This window comes from Myotis daubentonii, chromosome 18 (assembly GCF_963259705.1).
Source record: "Myotis daubentonii chromosome 18, mMyoDau2.1, whole genome shotgun sequence".
NCBI lineage: Eukaryota > Metazoa > Chordata > Mammalia > Chiroptera > Vespertilionidae > Myotis > Myotis daubentonii.
In genome coordinates, this window is record NC_081857.1 from 12,051,322 (window position 1) to 12,068,436 (window position 17,115).

At 53.2% G+C, this 17,115-nt stretch overlaps 1 protein-coding gene across 3 annotated transcripts in view; it reads right to left on the reverse strand.

Annotated features, from left to right (window-relative positions):
- The window catches only part of PLXNA2 (plexin A2), a 214,114-nt gene that overhangs the window by 12,633 nt on the left and 184,366 nt on the right, over window positions 1-17,115 (reverse strand). For 2 of the 3 annotated variants that reach the window (XM_059673734.1, XM_059673733.1), the window contains 9 exons: window positions 12,196-12,435; window positions 10,976-11,119; window positions 10,441-10,675; window positions 8,325-8,467; window positions 7,459-7,727; window positions 5,596-5,662; window positions 5,272-5,418; window positions 4,513-4,672; window positions 4,098-4,201 (listed from right to left, as the gene is read on the reverse strand). The exons of the other annotated variant lie outside the window; for it this stretch is intronic. In XM_059673734.1, the coding sequence (XP_059529717.1) occupies window positions 4,098-4,201; window positions 4,513-4,672; window positions 5,272-5,418; window positions 5,596-5,662; window positions 7,459-7,727; window positions 8,325-8,467; window positions 10,441-10,675; window positions 10,976-11,119; window positions 12,196-12,435 (1,509 nt within the window). The remainder of the gene's footprint in view (window positions 1-4,097; window positions 4,202-4,512; window positions 4,673-5,271; window positions 5,419-5,595; window positions 5,663-7,458; window positions 7,728-8,324; window positions 8,468-10,440; window positions 10,676-10,975; window positions 11,120-12,195; window positions 12,436-17,115) is intronic. 3 annotated transcript variants of the gene reach the window in all.

Genomic DNA, 17,115 nt, shown 5'->3' on the forward strand with positions numbered 1-17,115 from the left:
GCCTGAACTGAAACGTGCTACAAATGAATGTTCAGGCCCTGGCTGGTGTGGCTAGGTGGTTAGAGTGTTGGCCCATACACCGAAGGGTCGCCGGTTCGCTCCCTGCTCCGGATCAGGGCACATGCGGGAGGCAATTAGCCGATGTGTCTCTCTCACATTGATGTTTCTCTCTCCCCCTGCCTCCCTTCCACTCTCTCTCAAACGCAATGGAAAAAATATCCTCAGGTGAGGATTATAAATAAATAAACAAGTGTTCGGTATACACTGGGTTTCAATGACTTAGCATGAATAAAAAAAATACAAAACTATCTCATTGATAATTTTTATATTTATTGCATGCTGAAATGCTAATTATTTCAGATCAGTTGGGTGAAATAGATATATTGTTGACACTAATTTCATCAGTGTATTTTTAGTAGAAATGTAAATGTGGCTTGCATCGTATTTCTATTGGCAGTGCTGGGCTAGAACCGGCCCCCTTCAACCTTGTGAGTTATGGACAATGATGCCCATTTTTCAGAAGAGGGAATCGAAGCATCAAGGGGATAAGCAATATCTTACAAGGTCACACCCTGAGCACCTGGAGAGACACCGTCCGCAGCCAGGTCTGCCGGCCCCAGAGCACCGGCTCTCCTCATTAATCAAATCCTCATTGGGATTTTATTTCCAGTCACACTGGTCTGAAGTCCATTTTCCTTTCTGGCTCGGATTTCTTTCTGGCCCGGGTCCTACAATGCCTGGGCCACCTTGAAGAGTTCCTCACACAGAATGGCTGCTCTTAGCGACTCAGAGAAAAAGACGCTGTCTTGCCCAGTTCTCTGCGAGGGTGCCCAGCGCAGCACCCAGCCTGGAGGGCAAGGGCTGATAAATGAGGAGCCATATTGAAGACATTTGGGGCCATTGTGATTTAAGATTACCCTCCATCCAATAAAAACGGAGAATCCCCAGAATTGTGATGATCCAATTAAACCCCTAACGCAGAGGGAATAAAATAGCTATAATAATGTTATGGGCCATAAAACATTCCTATTAAACCATTTTTTATTTTAACAATTTTTATGAACTTTATAAGTTTGATTTATAGCTGCACGAGTCATAAAACCATCTTTCTGGGTCTTAAATTGTCAGTCCTTCTCTCCCACCAAAAAAGAATTAGATGTTGGGAAGTCGAACTATAAATGAACATTAGCGCTAACGAGATTCCCTGATAGCTGGTTTTAGTGGTGGTGTTTAATTTTACCCTCCCCATAAATCTGCAGGAGCCCAGGAAGATGTTAACATCTCTCTGTTAATTAAGATTATGCAGATTTTCTGCCCTGGGAGCTCCAAGGACCTTTGACTCCGGGGAGGGTAACTAGAGGGCAATCTTTGACCTGATGGCCTAAAGCTGCAGGGTCCTGCCTGGGCACAGGCCCGAGCGGTGCCAGGCTCCCTGATGCCCAGCCGAGCCACCTTCAGGACCTCCAGCAGTTTGCAGCATCAGCACCAGGTCTGGAACCAGGGGGAACTCTGCACTCTGTCTTTCAGGAACCCTCCTTGCCCCTGTCGGCCTAGAAATGATACTTTGAAAGCCTGGGGGCAGGAGGTTACACCCCCAGAAAGGACAGATGATCTATCGTTTACCGCTTGTTGTCACCTAAAGGAAGAGTCACAGATGCCCCCCGAATGAGCACAGTTCGACTCAGTTCCAGGTCACCAAATCTCTCGTCCTCAGTCTTTCTCTTGGCCAACAGGCAGTGCAAGTCCATGGTCAGGATGCCCAGCTGGGTCTGACCTTGGCTCTGCCACTTCCTGGCTACATTATTCCAGGAAAGCCACTTCACCGCTCCGGGCCTCAGTGGTCTCTTTTGTCCAGGGGATAATCATCTTGTCTAGGTTTGTTGTGCAGATTAAAGGCCGCGGGCCGAGCCTGGTGCCCCGCGAGCACTCGCTGAGAGTTGGCATTATGCTGTTATTATGAGCAGCGGCATCATCTCCGGCCCCCAAAGGGAGGGATACTCCCTGTGGTCCCCTGTCACTCAGGGCTAGCATGTGGGAAGTGCTGCGCATCCAGTAAAGCTCAGTAAATATTTGAGGAATGAATGAATACATGAATGATAAATGGCATCAGGGAATTGGAAGTGCTTTGTGTGACGAGCACTGTAAGAATAGAATATTCCATTCTTCTGATCGAGGGCCATCGGACGGACAGCCCCGTCACAGTGTTAGGGCGTCAGGGGCAGAGAAGAGAGGCCTCACTCCTGCCCTGGAGACACTAATAACTCGGGGGCAGGATGCTTACTCCGTTTGGCACTTTCTTCTCCAGCTCAAATTGGTTCATTACAACTGTTCTGCAGAATACATTAAGCACCGTGAAGCCGGGGCGGGTGGGATCAACACGAATGTTTGTGGCTCCGTGGATGTGAGTATGCACCCTGGGCACCTCACCTGTTGTTTCTAATCCTTCCAACTGCCTTCACAGTTGGATTGTTATTTTCATCACACAGATGAGAAGCCCGAGTTTCGGTGAGATTAAAGTCACACCACCGGTGAGTGGGGAAGCAGGGATTTCAATAAATACAGGTCGCAAAGCCCTTTCTCCTCCCACTACAGCACACTCCTCCTATCTGGGGCAGGGATGCTGGCCCATAGGGGATGCAGCTTGGAGAGGAGCGGCTCAGGGGTTCCCCAGTGCCCCTGGAGGCACCCAGTCAGCTCCTGTGGCTGTGAAGGTCCCTGATCTCCTGGTCACTGGCAACTCGGTACCTCAGAGCCAAGCCTGCCAGCCCCCGCACCCTCCCGTGTGAGGCGCAGGCATAGGAGGATGCTATTAGTCAGGCAGTCCCAGCGGGCCTTGCAGCCTCAGGCACTTCCTCTGGTTGGTTTAATTTCCCTTGGTGTCTCTCATTTTCAGCTCTATTTTATAATTTTCTCTGAATCCCCACCTGCCTACCTGTGCTTACTCTTACAGGAGCCCGAGCCCGGAGTGGTTACCATGGGAGGGGAAGGAGGAGGGGATACCTCCTGGATCTTTTCTTCTTTTGCTGGGATTTTTAAAAAAAATTATATTTTTTTCTTTAAAATGTTTTTTTTTATGTTTGTTTGTTTGTTTTTGTCGTTGTTGTTAATCCTCACCCGAGGATATTTTTCCATTGATTTTTTAGAGAGTGGAAGGGAGGAGTAGAGACAGAGAGAGAGAAACATTGATGTAAAAGACACATCAGTTGGTTGCCCTGACCAGGACCAGGGATCGAGCCTGCAACCAAGGTACATGCCCTAGACTAGAATCAAACCCGGGACCCTTCAGTCCACAAGCTAACGCCCTATCCACTGAACCAAACCGGCGAGGGCTGGGATTTGGGGATTTTTTTTTATTGTTCATTCAACAGGCAGTTGAGTTCTGCCAGTGTGCTAAACACTTTACCTGCTGCATTTAACCTATTCCGCAGGACTTTAAGGGCAGGGATCACCATCAACCCTATTTAACAGATAAGGAGGACGAGAGCTTCAATCATTTCCCCGAGGACGTCAGCGAGCCAGTGGCAGAATGTAAGACCTGAAGTCAAGTCTATCCCAGTGGTCGGCAAACTGCGGCTCGCGAGCCACATGCAGCTCTTTGGCCCCTTGAGTGTGGCCACGAAGTTTCAATCGCACTGTACGTGCGCGCCTGCACGTGGTATTTTGTGGAAGAGCCACACTCAAGGGGCCACAGTTTGCCGATCACTGGTCTATCCAATTTCCTGCTTTGCTGTGCACGAGAAGCGTAAACTGCATGAGGCACCTACAGTTGGTTACCTTCGAGGCAGACTTTACAACATGCAATTTCCCTGCAGAGGCAGGGCCTCCAGGATAGCAATGCCTGGCCTCACCCCAGGCCAGTCAGCCAGTTTCTCAGGTGGGCCTGGTGCTCATGTGTTTGATAAGTTCCCCCAGTAATTCTAATGGGCAACTGTGGCTGAGAGTCACGGCTCTAGGATCCGGGAGAAGGGGAAAAGGAAAGATCAGAAAACCCCTTTTAGGCTTTTCAGGGCCGAGGAGCCAACCTTGGAGGGGAGGGGGCATTTGGGACAAAGGTCCTGAAGCAAAGCCGCCTCCCACACCGAGAGGCCCCCCCTCACCTGGTAATGCATCAAGGTGTTGAGCCGCTTCCAGTCGCCCTCGATCTTGGTGGTAATGTCCTCGTCTTGCAGCACGACCCTGGCGATCCGGCCTTGACGCCACTCTGGGTGGAGGGGTCACTGTGAGGGGGTGGGGCTGCCAGCCAGGATCACCCAGTCCTACCTTCTCTAGGGACCTGCAACCCCAGCTTCCTCGAGCTGGTGCAATGGTAGCACCTAAGGCATCTAGGCCTCCATGGGGTCCAGACAGCTGGGCAGACGTGTGGGCCTCCCCAAAGGCAGCCCCATCTGAGCAGTAGTTCAGGCTGCCCCTCACTGGGCAGGACCCAGTCACGCCACAGCCCAAATGCCCTCCTTGGAAGCCACCCCTCACCCCCGCCCACGCCTGCCCCACACTCCAAGCCAGGCCTCCTACCCAAGTCCATGTCCACGGCTCTCGGCCGCTGGGAGTAGGGCACGTTCTTGTAGATGGCGTCGAGGATCTTCTCCTTGACCTGCGTGATGGTGTCACAGTTCAACACCTTCACTGGGATCTCCGGACTGTTCTCGTTGTCGGGGTTGACACAGTTCAGGATCTGTAAGCGGCCAGAGAGAGGGAACCGGAGGGAGTTGAGGGAGGAGACGAGGTAACTCTGTTCAAGGCCCCCTCCCTTTCTGGGGATGTGGGGTGCCTCTCTGTCTGTGCTTCACTTTTGTTCACCTCCCTGCCATCTGCCAACAACAACCTGAGCCATTCTGCCCGCCTGTCCTTTCTCAGAGAACCGGGACTCGGCTTCCTAGCTCCTGGATGGCTGGGGGTTGCTGTGACCCTGGACCCAGGCGTCCTGGCTTCTGAGATGGCCCCTTCCCCGAAGCTTCTCTATTAGGAATCCACAGACTCACGCTCTTTCCCATGATGCCAATTTCCTCATACTTAAGGGTGGGTGATATGTTTTCTCCACCCTATATTGTCTAGGGTAAACTGAGGCACCAAGAGCACTTTGGGCCCACCAACTGAGATGGCTAGAAGGCACCCAGGTGGTCTGCCTGCCCTTGGAGCACAGGGACTTGCTCCCAGGCCAGTCGGTCTCCTGGCCTCTTTATCGACCCCCTCAGACTGGCTGTGGAGCCAGAGGGTGAGGTAGAGATCAGGGCAGGAGGTTGGCGCGGTCCCCCGAGCTCCGGGCCTCCTCACCAGGGTCTTGTACTCGATCTGCTGGCGGATGAGCTTGTCCTCGCTCAGGGAGTAGCGGGCCTCGCCCGTGATAGCGTCGATGGGGCCCTTCTCCATCTGCTGCTTGATGGCGCAGTAGAGCATGAAGAGCGGCTCAGCTGCGCACTCCTGCGGGCACAGGCGGGGCGGGCGTGTGGCAGCACCAGCCTCCTCCCTCCTCTCCCAACCACCCGGCCAGGTGGGGCCCTGCTCCTGGGCGGTCCCCATGCAGCCCCGGGGGCAGGCCCAGAGGAGCGGCCCCCCCATCTCGCTCTCAACTGCGGCTCCCGTCTCACTCCCACTCACCTTCAGGAACTTGTGCAGGAGGAAGGCAAACCAGTTGGTCAGCATCTTCTCAGCCACGGACTCTGTCCTGGGGAGGGAGAAGGGACAGGGACAGACCTTTAGGAGGGGTCTCAGGGCAGGGCCTGGTTTGCTGGGGGCACGGAAGGACACAGGGCTGAGAGCCAGGACACCTGGGTCCTAGCAAACTCAGCCAGTAACCACAGTGGGACCTTGGGCCAGACAGAAATTTCTTCTTTCCGGGCCTCAATTCCCCGTGATGAAGGAGTGGTGCTGCCATCTGCAGATAAAGGTGCCCAGTCCCCCATCCCCCAGGGCTACAAAGAACTAGTTCTCCCTCCTCCCTCCTGTCCCTCTGGGATTGCTTGCAGGCCGGAATACTGTACTCCGGTTCACACGTCCAGAAGGTACCTGGTACCTGCCCTCCAACACTCAGAGTCAGACTGCCTGGGTTCAAATCCTGGCTCTGCCATGTACTGGCGTGCGACCTTGGGCCAGTGAGCTCACCTCTCTGAGTTCCGTTTCCCCATCTCTAAATCATCATCATCATCTAGCCCACAGGATCGCTGTCAGGGTTGAGTGAGTTAATAGATGTAAAGTGCTAAGAATACCACCTGGTATCCTGCCAGGTGGGGTCACTGGGGTCAGGTGGGATCTTGGATCCCAGCCCCTCCGGTAGAGAGCAGTGTGTGTGTTTCACTGAGGGGGGACCTGCTTCTGCAAGCACCACCCGTCCCCGCCCCCATCCTGGGCTGCAGGTCTGGGGACTTGGGAAGGAACAAAGCCGCTGTGACAGGTCCTCAGCGATGGGGACGTGGAGGGGCGTTTTACCTCCCCGCACGTGGTGCAAATTATACCCTCTGGTTGCAGTAAATCCCCGGCATTTGCCAGGGCTGCTCAGCGATCAGGGCCTGGGAGAGAGTGCTGATGTGGGAGAAATTGCAGCTCTCTCCCGGGCCCCTCCCAGCACCCTCTCCTGCATTGTGCCTGAGATTAGCTCCAATTTAAATACAACGGTTCTTAGTGAGAGTTGCTAATGCTCAGATTGGCAGGATAGAGGCTCAGTCGCCAAATAACAAAGCCATTCTTTCTCCCTTCTCACCCCACGTGGGGCCTGGAAGCCTGCGCCCTTGCTCGGAGGAGGCTAAAGGGAAGGCGGCGACATAGGCGTGGTGCATTCCAAAGCTGTGCTCTGCTTCCCAGAGCTCCAGAGGGTGAGCTCTAGGGATGGGCCCCAAGGTCTCCAGCCCTCTCCTCTGCCAGGAGAATGGCAACTGGGCAGGGGGCATGCGGTGGATGCTGGTGATTCAGGTCCAAGACGCTGGGCCCGGGAGGCACCGGCCACACCAAGTCTCTAGCCTGCTGCTGTCCAGTAGGGCCTTCTGCTGGACGCAAATGCTCTCCTTTGGCCGGGATGTGGTGACACCGGTGGAAGGTGGCTAGTGTGATGGAGGGGCTGAATGACACGTTTTGTTTCGTTGTAATGGATGGTCACATGTGGCTGCCATGTTGGACAGCACCGCTCTGGACACGCAGGGAGGGACAGAGATGGTGAAACAGGTGCTCTCAGTGTCGTTTTATCCCGAGGAAACTAAACAGCAGAGGCCATGTCACTGGCCCACGTGTACACAGCCAGTCGGTGGTGGAGCTGGAGTTCAAGCCCAGATCCGAGCCAAAGCCTGTGCTTCTCCATCAGGCTTAGCAGCTGCAGACACCACACGGTGCCCGGGAGATGGATTCTGTTCTGTGGGATGTGCGCGCACAGGCCCTTCCGGGAGGAACCCTCTGGTACCATCTACGGGACCTGCTCTCACGGGCGGTGTCCCTGGTCATACCCGCCGCCCTCCGGGCCTGGCCTCAGCTCACCTCCGGAGCAGCAGCTTGGGGTGGTTCTTGTTCTCCAGGTTCTTGTCGATGAGGTCGGAGAGCAGCTGCTTGAGCACGTCGGTGGCGTACTCCAGGCGGCCCTGCAGGCCGGTCATGATGAGCGAGGCCACGTTGCCGCGGTCGCGCATGGAGAAGCTGCGCTGCAGCTCCAGGGTGCGGATGAAGGTCAGCAGGAAGACCTTGTTGTTGATGAGCTGGGCGAAGAGCTTCAGCGCCTTCTCCACATGCTGCTGCCCGTTGCCCTGCACCTGGGGCGGGCGGGGCGGGGGCACCCTCAGCGGACAGCTCCTGGCCTCCTGGCCCCCTCTCCCTGAGGGTCTTCCCCCCACCCAAGAGGATGTAGGCATGGCCGGGCTCTGAAGGCCACAGTCTGCTCTGACCTTCTCTGGGGTTGGGAGGGTTGGGCTCCAGGCGGGGCCCTGGGTGCAGATGCCATCCACCTGATTCTCCCAAGGACATGATAGGAGACACCCCGCAAAACCCGCTCCGTTGACTAGTCTCCCCTTCATCTCTGTCCTGATTTATCATCTTCAATAAGATAAACCAACCAACAAACTTCACAGAATCCTACATCTTTCCCTAAGCCACCTTCGATCCATTGGAAAATGAGGCAGAATTGTAGTTAATGAATTCAGTTATTCACTTAAAAATGACAAACAATGAGCCTCGCCCTGGAATCACCCCAGAGCCTGGGTGCCCCCCTGGCTGTGATCTTCCCGATTGGAACTGTGACAGCTGTTTCCCCTCCTCACTTTTCTCTGAGCTGCCGGGCCCCATCAGCCTGTCCTAGGATACCCAGGCGCTGCGTCCCTACTGTGTGGCTGGGCCAGGGAGGCGGGTGTTACCTCCAGCTCCCGCAGGACAGGATGGTCCTCGATGCCGGGGAACAGGACGCGCATGGCATAGGTACGATAGTCCAGGTAGGGGATTCCTGAGCGGTCCAGGTCGCTGGTCAGCTCAATGATGTCTGTCTGGAGTTCAGCAAAAGCTACAAAAGGGCAGCAGAGACAGGGAGGCTCAGGACGGGAACCCCAGCAGAAAGGGGAAGGTAGGAGAAGTTTGTGAAGAAGGAGGGGGGTCTGGGAGTACAGATAGGGAGGGTTATAGGGGTACATCTCCAGAGGGGATGGGGTCTCTCCAGGCTGCCTTTCTTAGGTGGTGGGAATATGGGTGATTTCTATGTTACTTCCTTTTTGGTGTTTATCTATAATTTTTAATTTTCTTTGTACGTACGACAAGAAAAAGGAAGAACACCATGCTACAGGTGCTAAAAGCAGGTGAGTGGCCAAGCAAAGACCAAAACAGGAAGCTTTGACCCCTCCTTTTCAAGCAAGAGAATAAATCAAGATGCAAAAGCTTGGGGGACAGTAAAAATCAAAACCACCATGAGATAGTGTGGCTGTTACAAAAAAATGGAAAATAACAAATGTTGGCAAGGATGTGGAAATATTGGAACCATCACATATTGCTGGTGGGAATGCAAATAGGTGCTGTCACTTTTGAAAACAATTTGGCAATTCCTTAAAATATTAAACAGAACTACCATGTGACCCAGCAATTCCGCTCCTAGGTATCTACCCCAAAGAACTGAAAGCAGGAATTTGAAGAGATACTTGTACGCCCATGTTCACAGCAGCATTATTCACAATATTGGGGTGGAAATAAGCCAAATTTGCAAGATGAATGGAGAAGCAAAATGTGGTCTATACAGTCAGTGGAATATTCTTCAGCCTTAAAGTGGAATGATAGTTTGACACGTGCTACAACATGGATGAATCGTGAAGACATTAGGCTAAGTGAAATAAGCCAGGGACCAAAGGACAAGTACCATACGATTCCACTTATGTGAGGTCCCTAGAGTTGTCAATCTCATGGGACAGAAAGTACAATGGCAGTTGCCAAGGGCTGAGCAGGGGGGCGTTATTGCTTAGTGAATACAGTGTTTTGGTTGGGATTGAGAAAGTTCTGGAGATGGATGGTGGTGATGGCTGCACAACGTGAATGTACTTAATGCCACGGAACGGGAGGAGGGGAGAGCCCTGGGGTGTAGAGACAGTGAGGGTTAAAATGGTAACGTTTGTGTTATGTGTATTTTAACACACACACACTCATATACATGAGAAACAGAACAAAACCAAACCCAGCCTTGGGGCACCCTGGCCATTTGGCCCTCAACCGACAGGGGAGCACCCCCTTGGCGCAGGCCTGTCTCCTGGTACCCTCCTCTCCCCTCCTCCCCAGCCCTGGCACCGGGAGGAGCCCCTGACCGCCTTTGCTCAGCCCAGCTCTTCCCTCTCATCCAGCAGAGGGCTTGTTTCTGGCCCTGACGTTTGCAGCAAAAGAAGAAATGTTTTGATTCCTAATGGAAATGTTTACCCAGAGAGCTCACTGGGTCCTCAGCCCCCGGGGACGGCAGGTACACTCATTGCCTCACGGCTGTGGTTGCGTGGGAGACCGGAGATGGAAAAACACACACTCTCCACTCCCACACACATCCATGGCCAAGGACACCACAAGCGCAGCTTCAGAGCGCTCAGCCTGCTGCACGGAAGAAAAACAAACCCTGGAGTGGGAGGCAGGTGAGATGCTCCTGCCATTCCTGCTGCTGCTCCTGCTGCTGCCCCTTCCACGTGCCCAGGGCCTCTGCAAAAGGGGCCAGGCCCTCCCACGTGGGGGATCGGGAGGCTGAGGTTCTGATGGAGGGGGACTGGGGCCCTGGGAGGGAGATGAAGGCAGCCAGACTGAGGCACGCGTCAGGGCAAAGGACAGACCAATGCGATCAGGCCTGGGCCTCACTGTGGGCATTAACAGGACTTCTCTGGTCCCGAGGGCACAGGAAACGGAGGTCAAAGTGGAGCACAGTGGCTGGGGTGGGGAGGAAGGAAGTGAAGATGAGCAGATGAGCGCTGTTGGTAAGGAGGGAGGTAGTAAGTTCGCTAAAGGCAGAGTGCCTCCACGCACCTTCCTTACACTCCAGGGCCACACGGGACTCCAGGTTGTCCATCTGCATCTGGAGCCTCTTCAGCGTGAGGTCGTTTTCTCGAGACTTCCGCTTGTAGGCGATGAGGACGATGATGACGATGATGAGGAGGAGGCTGCCGCCCGCCGCGATGCTGACGATGGCTGGCAGGGTCAGCAAGCTGTCTGAGACGACACTCACCGAGCCCGGAGAGAACACCATCCCGCCCACGTGGACCTGCGCATGGCACACACACAGACGCTGTAGAGCCTTGGCATGCCATCGGATCCTCATCGTTTCAGAAAGGACACGAGAGACCACAACCACACAGTGTGGTCTGTATTCAAAACAACATCCTGCTGATTACCTAGTCCCCCTCCCTCCATTCTTGTGTTCTCAGCTGCTATACATTTCCCATTTTAATGCAGGACGTGGAGAGGGATATGGACTAGAAGGAAGAGAGAGCCTTTGTTAGGGCAGATCACGTATGTACGGTGAAGAGGGGAGGACATAATATGAAGAACAGGGAACACTCACCATGACCTTGTGCTGCCCCGTGAGGTTGGGGGGCTCGCAGAGGAGCTGTGTCTCAGACACAGTGACGGCACACGGGGTCTCTCCAATCAGCACCGTGTAATTGAGTTTGGCGCCTCCAGAGGCAGGAGGGCAGAGGTTTTTGCCCTGTAGATAACAGTCATCTTAACAGGAATAATTGACACATGCGCTCAGAAGTTAATTGCCTTTTTCAAAAAAAGGTGAAGGGATAGATTAAGGAGGGAAGGGCAGCAGTGCAAAAACCAGTGAGTGACTCCATGGTAAGCTTTGAGAGGACTTCAAACAGCCACAATTTAGAGAGAAAGAGAGAAAGCAGATGGAGGAGAGAAAGAAGGAGGAAGACAGTTGGAAAGAGAAAGGAAGGGGAGACAGAACACTAAACAAGTGAAAATTTGGGGAGGACACCTCGGATATCAATGGAAGCGGTGGACTAACAAAACTTGTCCCAGGGACGTGACCTCCTGAAATATGTGCACAGGTTACAGTGGCCACAACAGCGGTCAAGAAAGGCAATGGTGACTTTCAAGTTCACGGCAGTCCTTTTGGGTCCCCCGGCTCATGAGAACAAGCAGCAATACTCCATAGTGTTTCTCAGGAATCTCAGGTGCAAGATACAGGGTGGGGCAAAGGTAGGCTGACAGTTGTTCCTATGGAAAAGAATCTATATAATAAAAGCCTAAGCAACCATTATGGCGGAACAACCAGAACGACTGGTCGCTATGATGCGCACTGACCACTAGGGGGCAGACACTCAATGTAGGAGCTGCCCGCTGGTGGTCAGTGTGCTACTACAGGGGGAGCACCACTCAGCCAGAAGCCGAGAGGTAAGGAGCCTGCTGGTAAGGAGCAAGGGATCCTGGATTGCGAGAAGCCAGCAGGCAGACATTTCCTGAGGGGTCCTGGACTGTGAGAGGGCGCAGGCCGAGCTGAGGCCCACTGCTCCCTCCCCAGTGCACGAATTTTGTGCACCGGGCCTCTAGTAGCATAATAATAACACGAGAATAAATTCTGTGTTCCGCATACTCACAACTGTAAAGCTACATTGCCCCACCCTGTACATCGCCCGATGGGTCAATATCTACAAATAAGCTCCCTTTACAGGGGGAGGACAGCTTTGCGAGTCCATCCTGTGTAGAAAAGAGAACATAAAAGGCAAAGAGAGAGGATGTTCTCTACCATCCCTGCCCTCCCCACGTTCCTACCTTCAGAATGATGGGGGATCCTGGCTTCTGATTCAAGACTCCAGTGGGGCTGAGTAGTTCGAAGGTTGGGTTGGGGTAGTAGATGAACTTGGTGTCATTGTAAATGAGCAAGGACTGGACATTGTTAAAGACAAAGCCAAACTCGTCTGGCCGTTCCACAGTGTCCAGGCCGGGCCGGTAGTCCGTGGTCAGAGAGGGTGCCAGGCAGGTGAGGGTGGTGTTGTTCACAACTTTACACACCTGCAAGGCCCAGAGAGCAGCATTCAAGCGCCTAGCAAGCGACCGGGGGTCTGTGGGGCCCCTCCCACCCTCTGCTTGCTTTGGCCATTACTATTAGGCTACTGCTTGTCTTCATTAGATAGTGAACCCCTTGAAGAAAAGGGCTGTGAGACTAATTTTTGGGGGGTTGCATTTTAACCTCATTCATACATTCATTCATTCATTCACCAACATCGCTTGAGCGCCTCCTTTGTGGCAGGTGCTGTGCTAGGAGTTGGGGCTACCTGGTGAATAGTCACAGTCTACAGGGGGAGACGAATGATTCAAGCATGATCTAGTCCTGGCAGAAGACTGAGAACACAGGAGGGGGACGAATGGATATGAGGAAGGTCCTGGTGGGGTGGGACCAGGTATAGGGGACTGTCAGTGTGTGGCCATGGGCATGTGTGTGAGTGCACATGGCTCACGGAAGCTTCCCCAGGGAAGAAATAAATGAAATTTAATCTGAAGAATGAGTGGGACTTACCTAGACAAGGAGAGGGAGAGAGAGGGGAACAAATCCCAGCAAAAGCCCAGGATGAGAGCATAGAAGGTTTGATGAAAACGTGGGATGCGGTGCTGGGTGTGAGTGTCAGTATGGAGGGGAGCTGGGGGTGGAGCCGGACATAGTGTGAGATAAGCACTTTGCTGGCACATAGTAGGTGTTCAGTTAATGTTTACTGACTACATTGATTCATGATAAGGAGTCTTCAACTCTTTAAATGTTCTACGTAGAATCTCTCTCTCTTTTCCAACCAAGTCCCCTAACTTCGAGGGAATGTAGCCGTGGTATGGACACTGGGTTCGGAATGTCCTTTCTTTATTGGTGGACACTGGTCTCCCAAATAAAATCCTAGCTGGGCTGACCCCTCCTTAGCACGAGGTGTGTCATGCTCTCCTCTGGCTTAGAACTGGGGCCGCCCGAGGCCGCAGCTGGAATGAAGAAACCACTACGGGATCCACGTGGGGCTTGGGAAGAAACTTGGACTCCTAGCTCCCGGCTCAGTTTCGGTCTTGGGAGCCATGGTGTCCCAGCAACAGCCAAGGGCATCTGTGAGAACTCGGCCTGCTCAAGTACACACTGTCCTGGCAGGCCCGCACATGTGTGTCTGGCCAACATACGCACACATGGACTTCATGCTCAGAAAACAAGGCCGTGTGTGAAACTGCAAAAAGGCTGCCACTGGCACAGAGATGAGGTCAGAGCTCCCAGGCCAAGTGTTAACCCTCTGCTCCCAGAGGCCATTTGCGTTTCAGTCAACGGCTCACCGAGGGCTTCCTGCCATCTTGGAGGTCAGTCCCCATCCCCACCCTTTTCAGCTCACACTTCAGCAGCCCTTAGAAGCCCAATCTCCCTCTCATGTGCCAGGTGGGGACACTCTGGTGCAAGGAAAATGGGGGTGCAGTTTAAGGGTAGAGTTGAGGCAGGGAGACTGAAACCCCGGGCTTTGCGGGCAGACACACAGCCAGGGTGCCTCTCTTCCCTCCCCACCCCACCTTCTTCCCCGCTCTTTCCAGTTCCCCAGACTGGGCTCCTCCGGGAACACGCAGATCACTCCCAAACAAGCAGCCTCTGTTTGCTTCCTGCCCGGTGCTGCATCGGCATTTCGTTTGCCAAACATTCCTTGGGGTTTTGCGGCCTTGGCTTTGGCCCTTCTCACTTTTCACTAGGGGCTGCTTCATGGCCCAAAGGCAAGGAGAGGCCCCAGTTGGCTGAGGCTGCCATGGGGCCCAGGCTGGGCTGAGGGGCCCAGCGCTTCTCTCCCACCACCCTGAGGGGAAGGCCCAGGGCGGAGTTCAGGGGCTTCCCACTGTGGAGCTGGCCCTCCCTCTCCATCTGCCCGCCTGCAGGCCCCAGGCAGGTCACTACTGAAGCTGAGGGCCCCAGCCCCGGCTTCTCTTCAGTGGCTTCCCCGGACCAGCGTCAGCCTTGGAGGCCGACCTCGTCAGGCACATCCTCACTCTCCCGAATTCTCCCTGTGCCACGTGAACCGCGCCTCGTACTGTCTGTGTCTGATGCTTTCACATCTGGGCCTCGCTGACTCTGGAGGGACTGCCCCTCCCCAGACTCGCCAACCCCTAGGGACCATCAACAGCGTGCCGCCTGCTAGCGCGTGCTTTCTAAGGCAGACAGCTCATCAGCCCACACCCCAACCACCTCCTTCCACACTGTGGGCAACTATCCACCTTCCCTGACTCTACCAGGGCTGGGCGCCAGACAACTAGGGCCCCTCTGCCCCACGGCCCATTGAAATGAGCATGATCCAAACTGGCCCCAAACCTGCCTGCCTTGCCTGGCTAGTTCCTTCCTGTGGAAACCAAAATAGTTGTCTTTCCTCCTTCTGCTTCCTAACCTACTCTGCGGCTTCCTCTCCCCAACCCCCACACCCCATGGCATGCCCCCCTTTCTTGGGATCTGTGAGTATTTTGTTATTGTTTGTTAATCCTCACCTGAGGATATTTTTCCATTGATTTTTAGAGAGAGTGGAAGGGAAGGGGAGAGACAGAGAGAGAGAAACATCGATGTGAGGGAGACACATCCATTGGTTGCCTCCTGCATACACCACGACCAAGCCTGGGGATTGAGCCTGCAGCCAAGGTACATGTCCTCGACTGAATCGAACCTGGGACCCTTCAGTCTGCGGGCAGACGCTCTATCCACTGAACCAAGCCGGCCAGGGCGGGATCTGTATTAACAAACTATCCAATGGCAGTCATCTCCTGATCTGTTGGCCTTGTCATACCTGAATAATAAAATCTAAATTTTAAAAGTGCGGCTAATTTTGGGGGAGTTTTATTTTTCCTGAGTGTGAACTCGCCATTCCCATTCCTACCCCTCACGCTCTTCCCTTCCACGTAGGCCCCGGAGTCGGGCAGATGGAGGTGGTCTGTGAGCTATGGGGCCGTGGTCCCAGTCTGGAAGTGGAGTTGGGGCACGGATTCTTTACCCAGGGGTCACACTCTACACCCGGGATAAGGAGACATGTGCTCCTCTAGCGCAAAAAGCTGTGATTGTGGGGTGTAGAAGGTTGCAAAAGGTGTCCCCATGCCTGGCATGATGGAACTCCAAGTCTAGGAGCATCTCATGTGGTTTAGTTATAAAGGAGTTCAGTGGTTGAGCATTGACCTATGAACCAGAAGATCAGGGTTTGATTCCCGGTCAGGGCACATGCCCAGGTTGCCGCCTCCATCCCCAGTGGGGGGTGTGCAGGAGGTAGCTGATCAATGATTCTCTCTCATCATTGATGTTTCTATCTCTCTCTCCCTCTCCTTTCCTGTCTGAAATAAATAAAAATATATATATTTTTTTAAAAGTCCAGATATTTGGGATCTAGCTTGGTCCTGCCACCAGTCATCTGCATGGTTGGGGCAAGTCATTATTCCTTTCTGGCCTCAGTTTCCTCAGCTGTGAGGGGGTAGGCCCAGATGACCCCTGAGAGCCTCCAGGTCCAGCCTTCTAGCATCCTGTCATTTAGTGCATTTCTGTTTCCTAAGGAAGCCTCAAGCACTCCGGGAATGTGTCAGAGATGAAGGTAGACATAGAGCCATCCTCCCCATCAGCATCTCAGCCTCGTCAATCCCCCGAAGGTCGAAGCAGTAATGATAGCCATTTATTTGAAAAATAATGGCCATAATTCATAGTGCCAGCATCTCCTGGACTATAATTATAAATACAATAACGTTTCAGAAAATATTGGCCAAGAAGAGCCACTAGAACAAACTAAAATATTTATAACATATCAGACATTCTGCCCTTATGATAGAAAACTTCTTTAAAATTACAAAAAATCCATAATGAAAGAAATTGAAGTACATGGCTCTGCTCAGAGGAGTAAAGTAAAATGTTCAACCTGATCATCTTAGCAACCAGCATGGGTTTATTCGCATGCAGTGACTACCATTTGTCAAGTGCCAACCTCGTGGGGGCCAAAGGCTGCAGGTGACCAATCTGCCCGCGAGTCTTAGCACCATGTGAAGTGACGGGGGATGGAGGATCAGAGAGGTTAGATGACTTGATCATGGTTGTTCAGCTAATCAATGGCAGTGCCCTGCTTCCAATCCAGAAGTACCTGAATTTGGAGTCAGAATTCCTTCACCCTCTCACAACACTGCTGCTTATCGGACCTCAGAGTGAGCATGTCACACAGCAAGAGCCCTTTTGTGCTACATCTTAAGCTCAGAAGGCACTAGGTTGATGCACTCATTATATCACCTTCTGACAAGAAATGACTATCCACATTAATAAAATGGAAAGATGCAAATTGACCGTACCTTTGCAACACCCACCAGCCAACCAGGAGTGAGTATGCAAATTAACCAACCAACGATGGTGGTTAATTTGCATACGCAGACACTGAGCGGCCAGGGGCAGGGCTGGACGCTTGCGTTGTCGCCATGCCAATGACGCAGGCATTCCAGACTGCCCCAGCTGCTCAGGGCCTCTGAGCAGCATGGGAAGGCAGAAAAGTGGCTCCAGCCAGAGTGAAGGTGGTGCTGGCAGCCAGGGGAAGGAAGGCCTATTCTTGCACGTGCATCAGGCCTCTAGTGCCATAATTATAAAAATCATTGTCAGGCTCAGGCGTTTGGGAACATGATTCTGGGCTCAGTCTTGAGCCATCTTTCTTCTCCTACATCCAGTGCCCAGCACAGAGCTCAGCACAT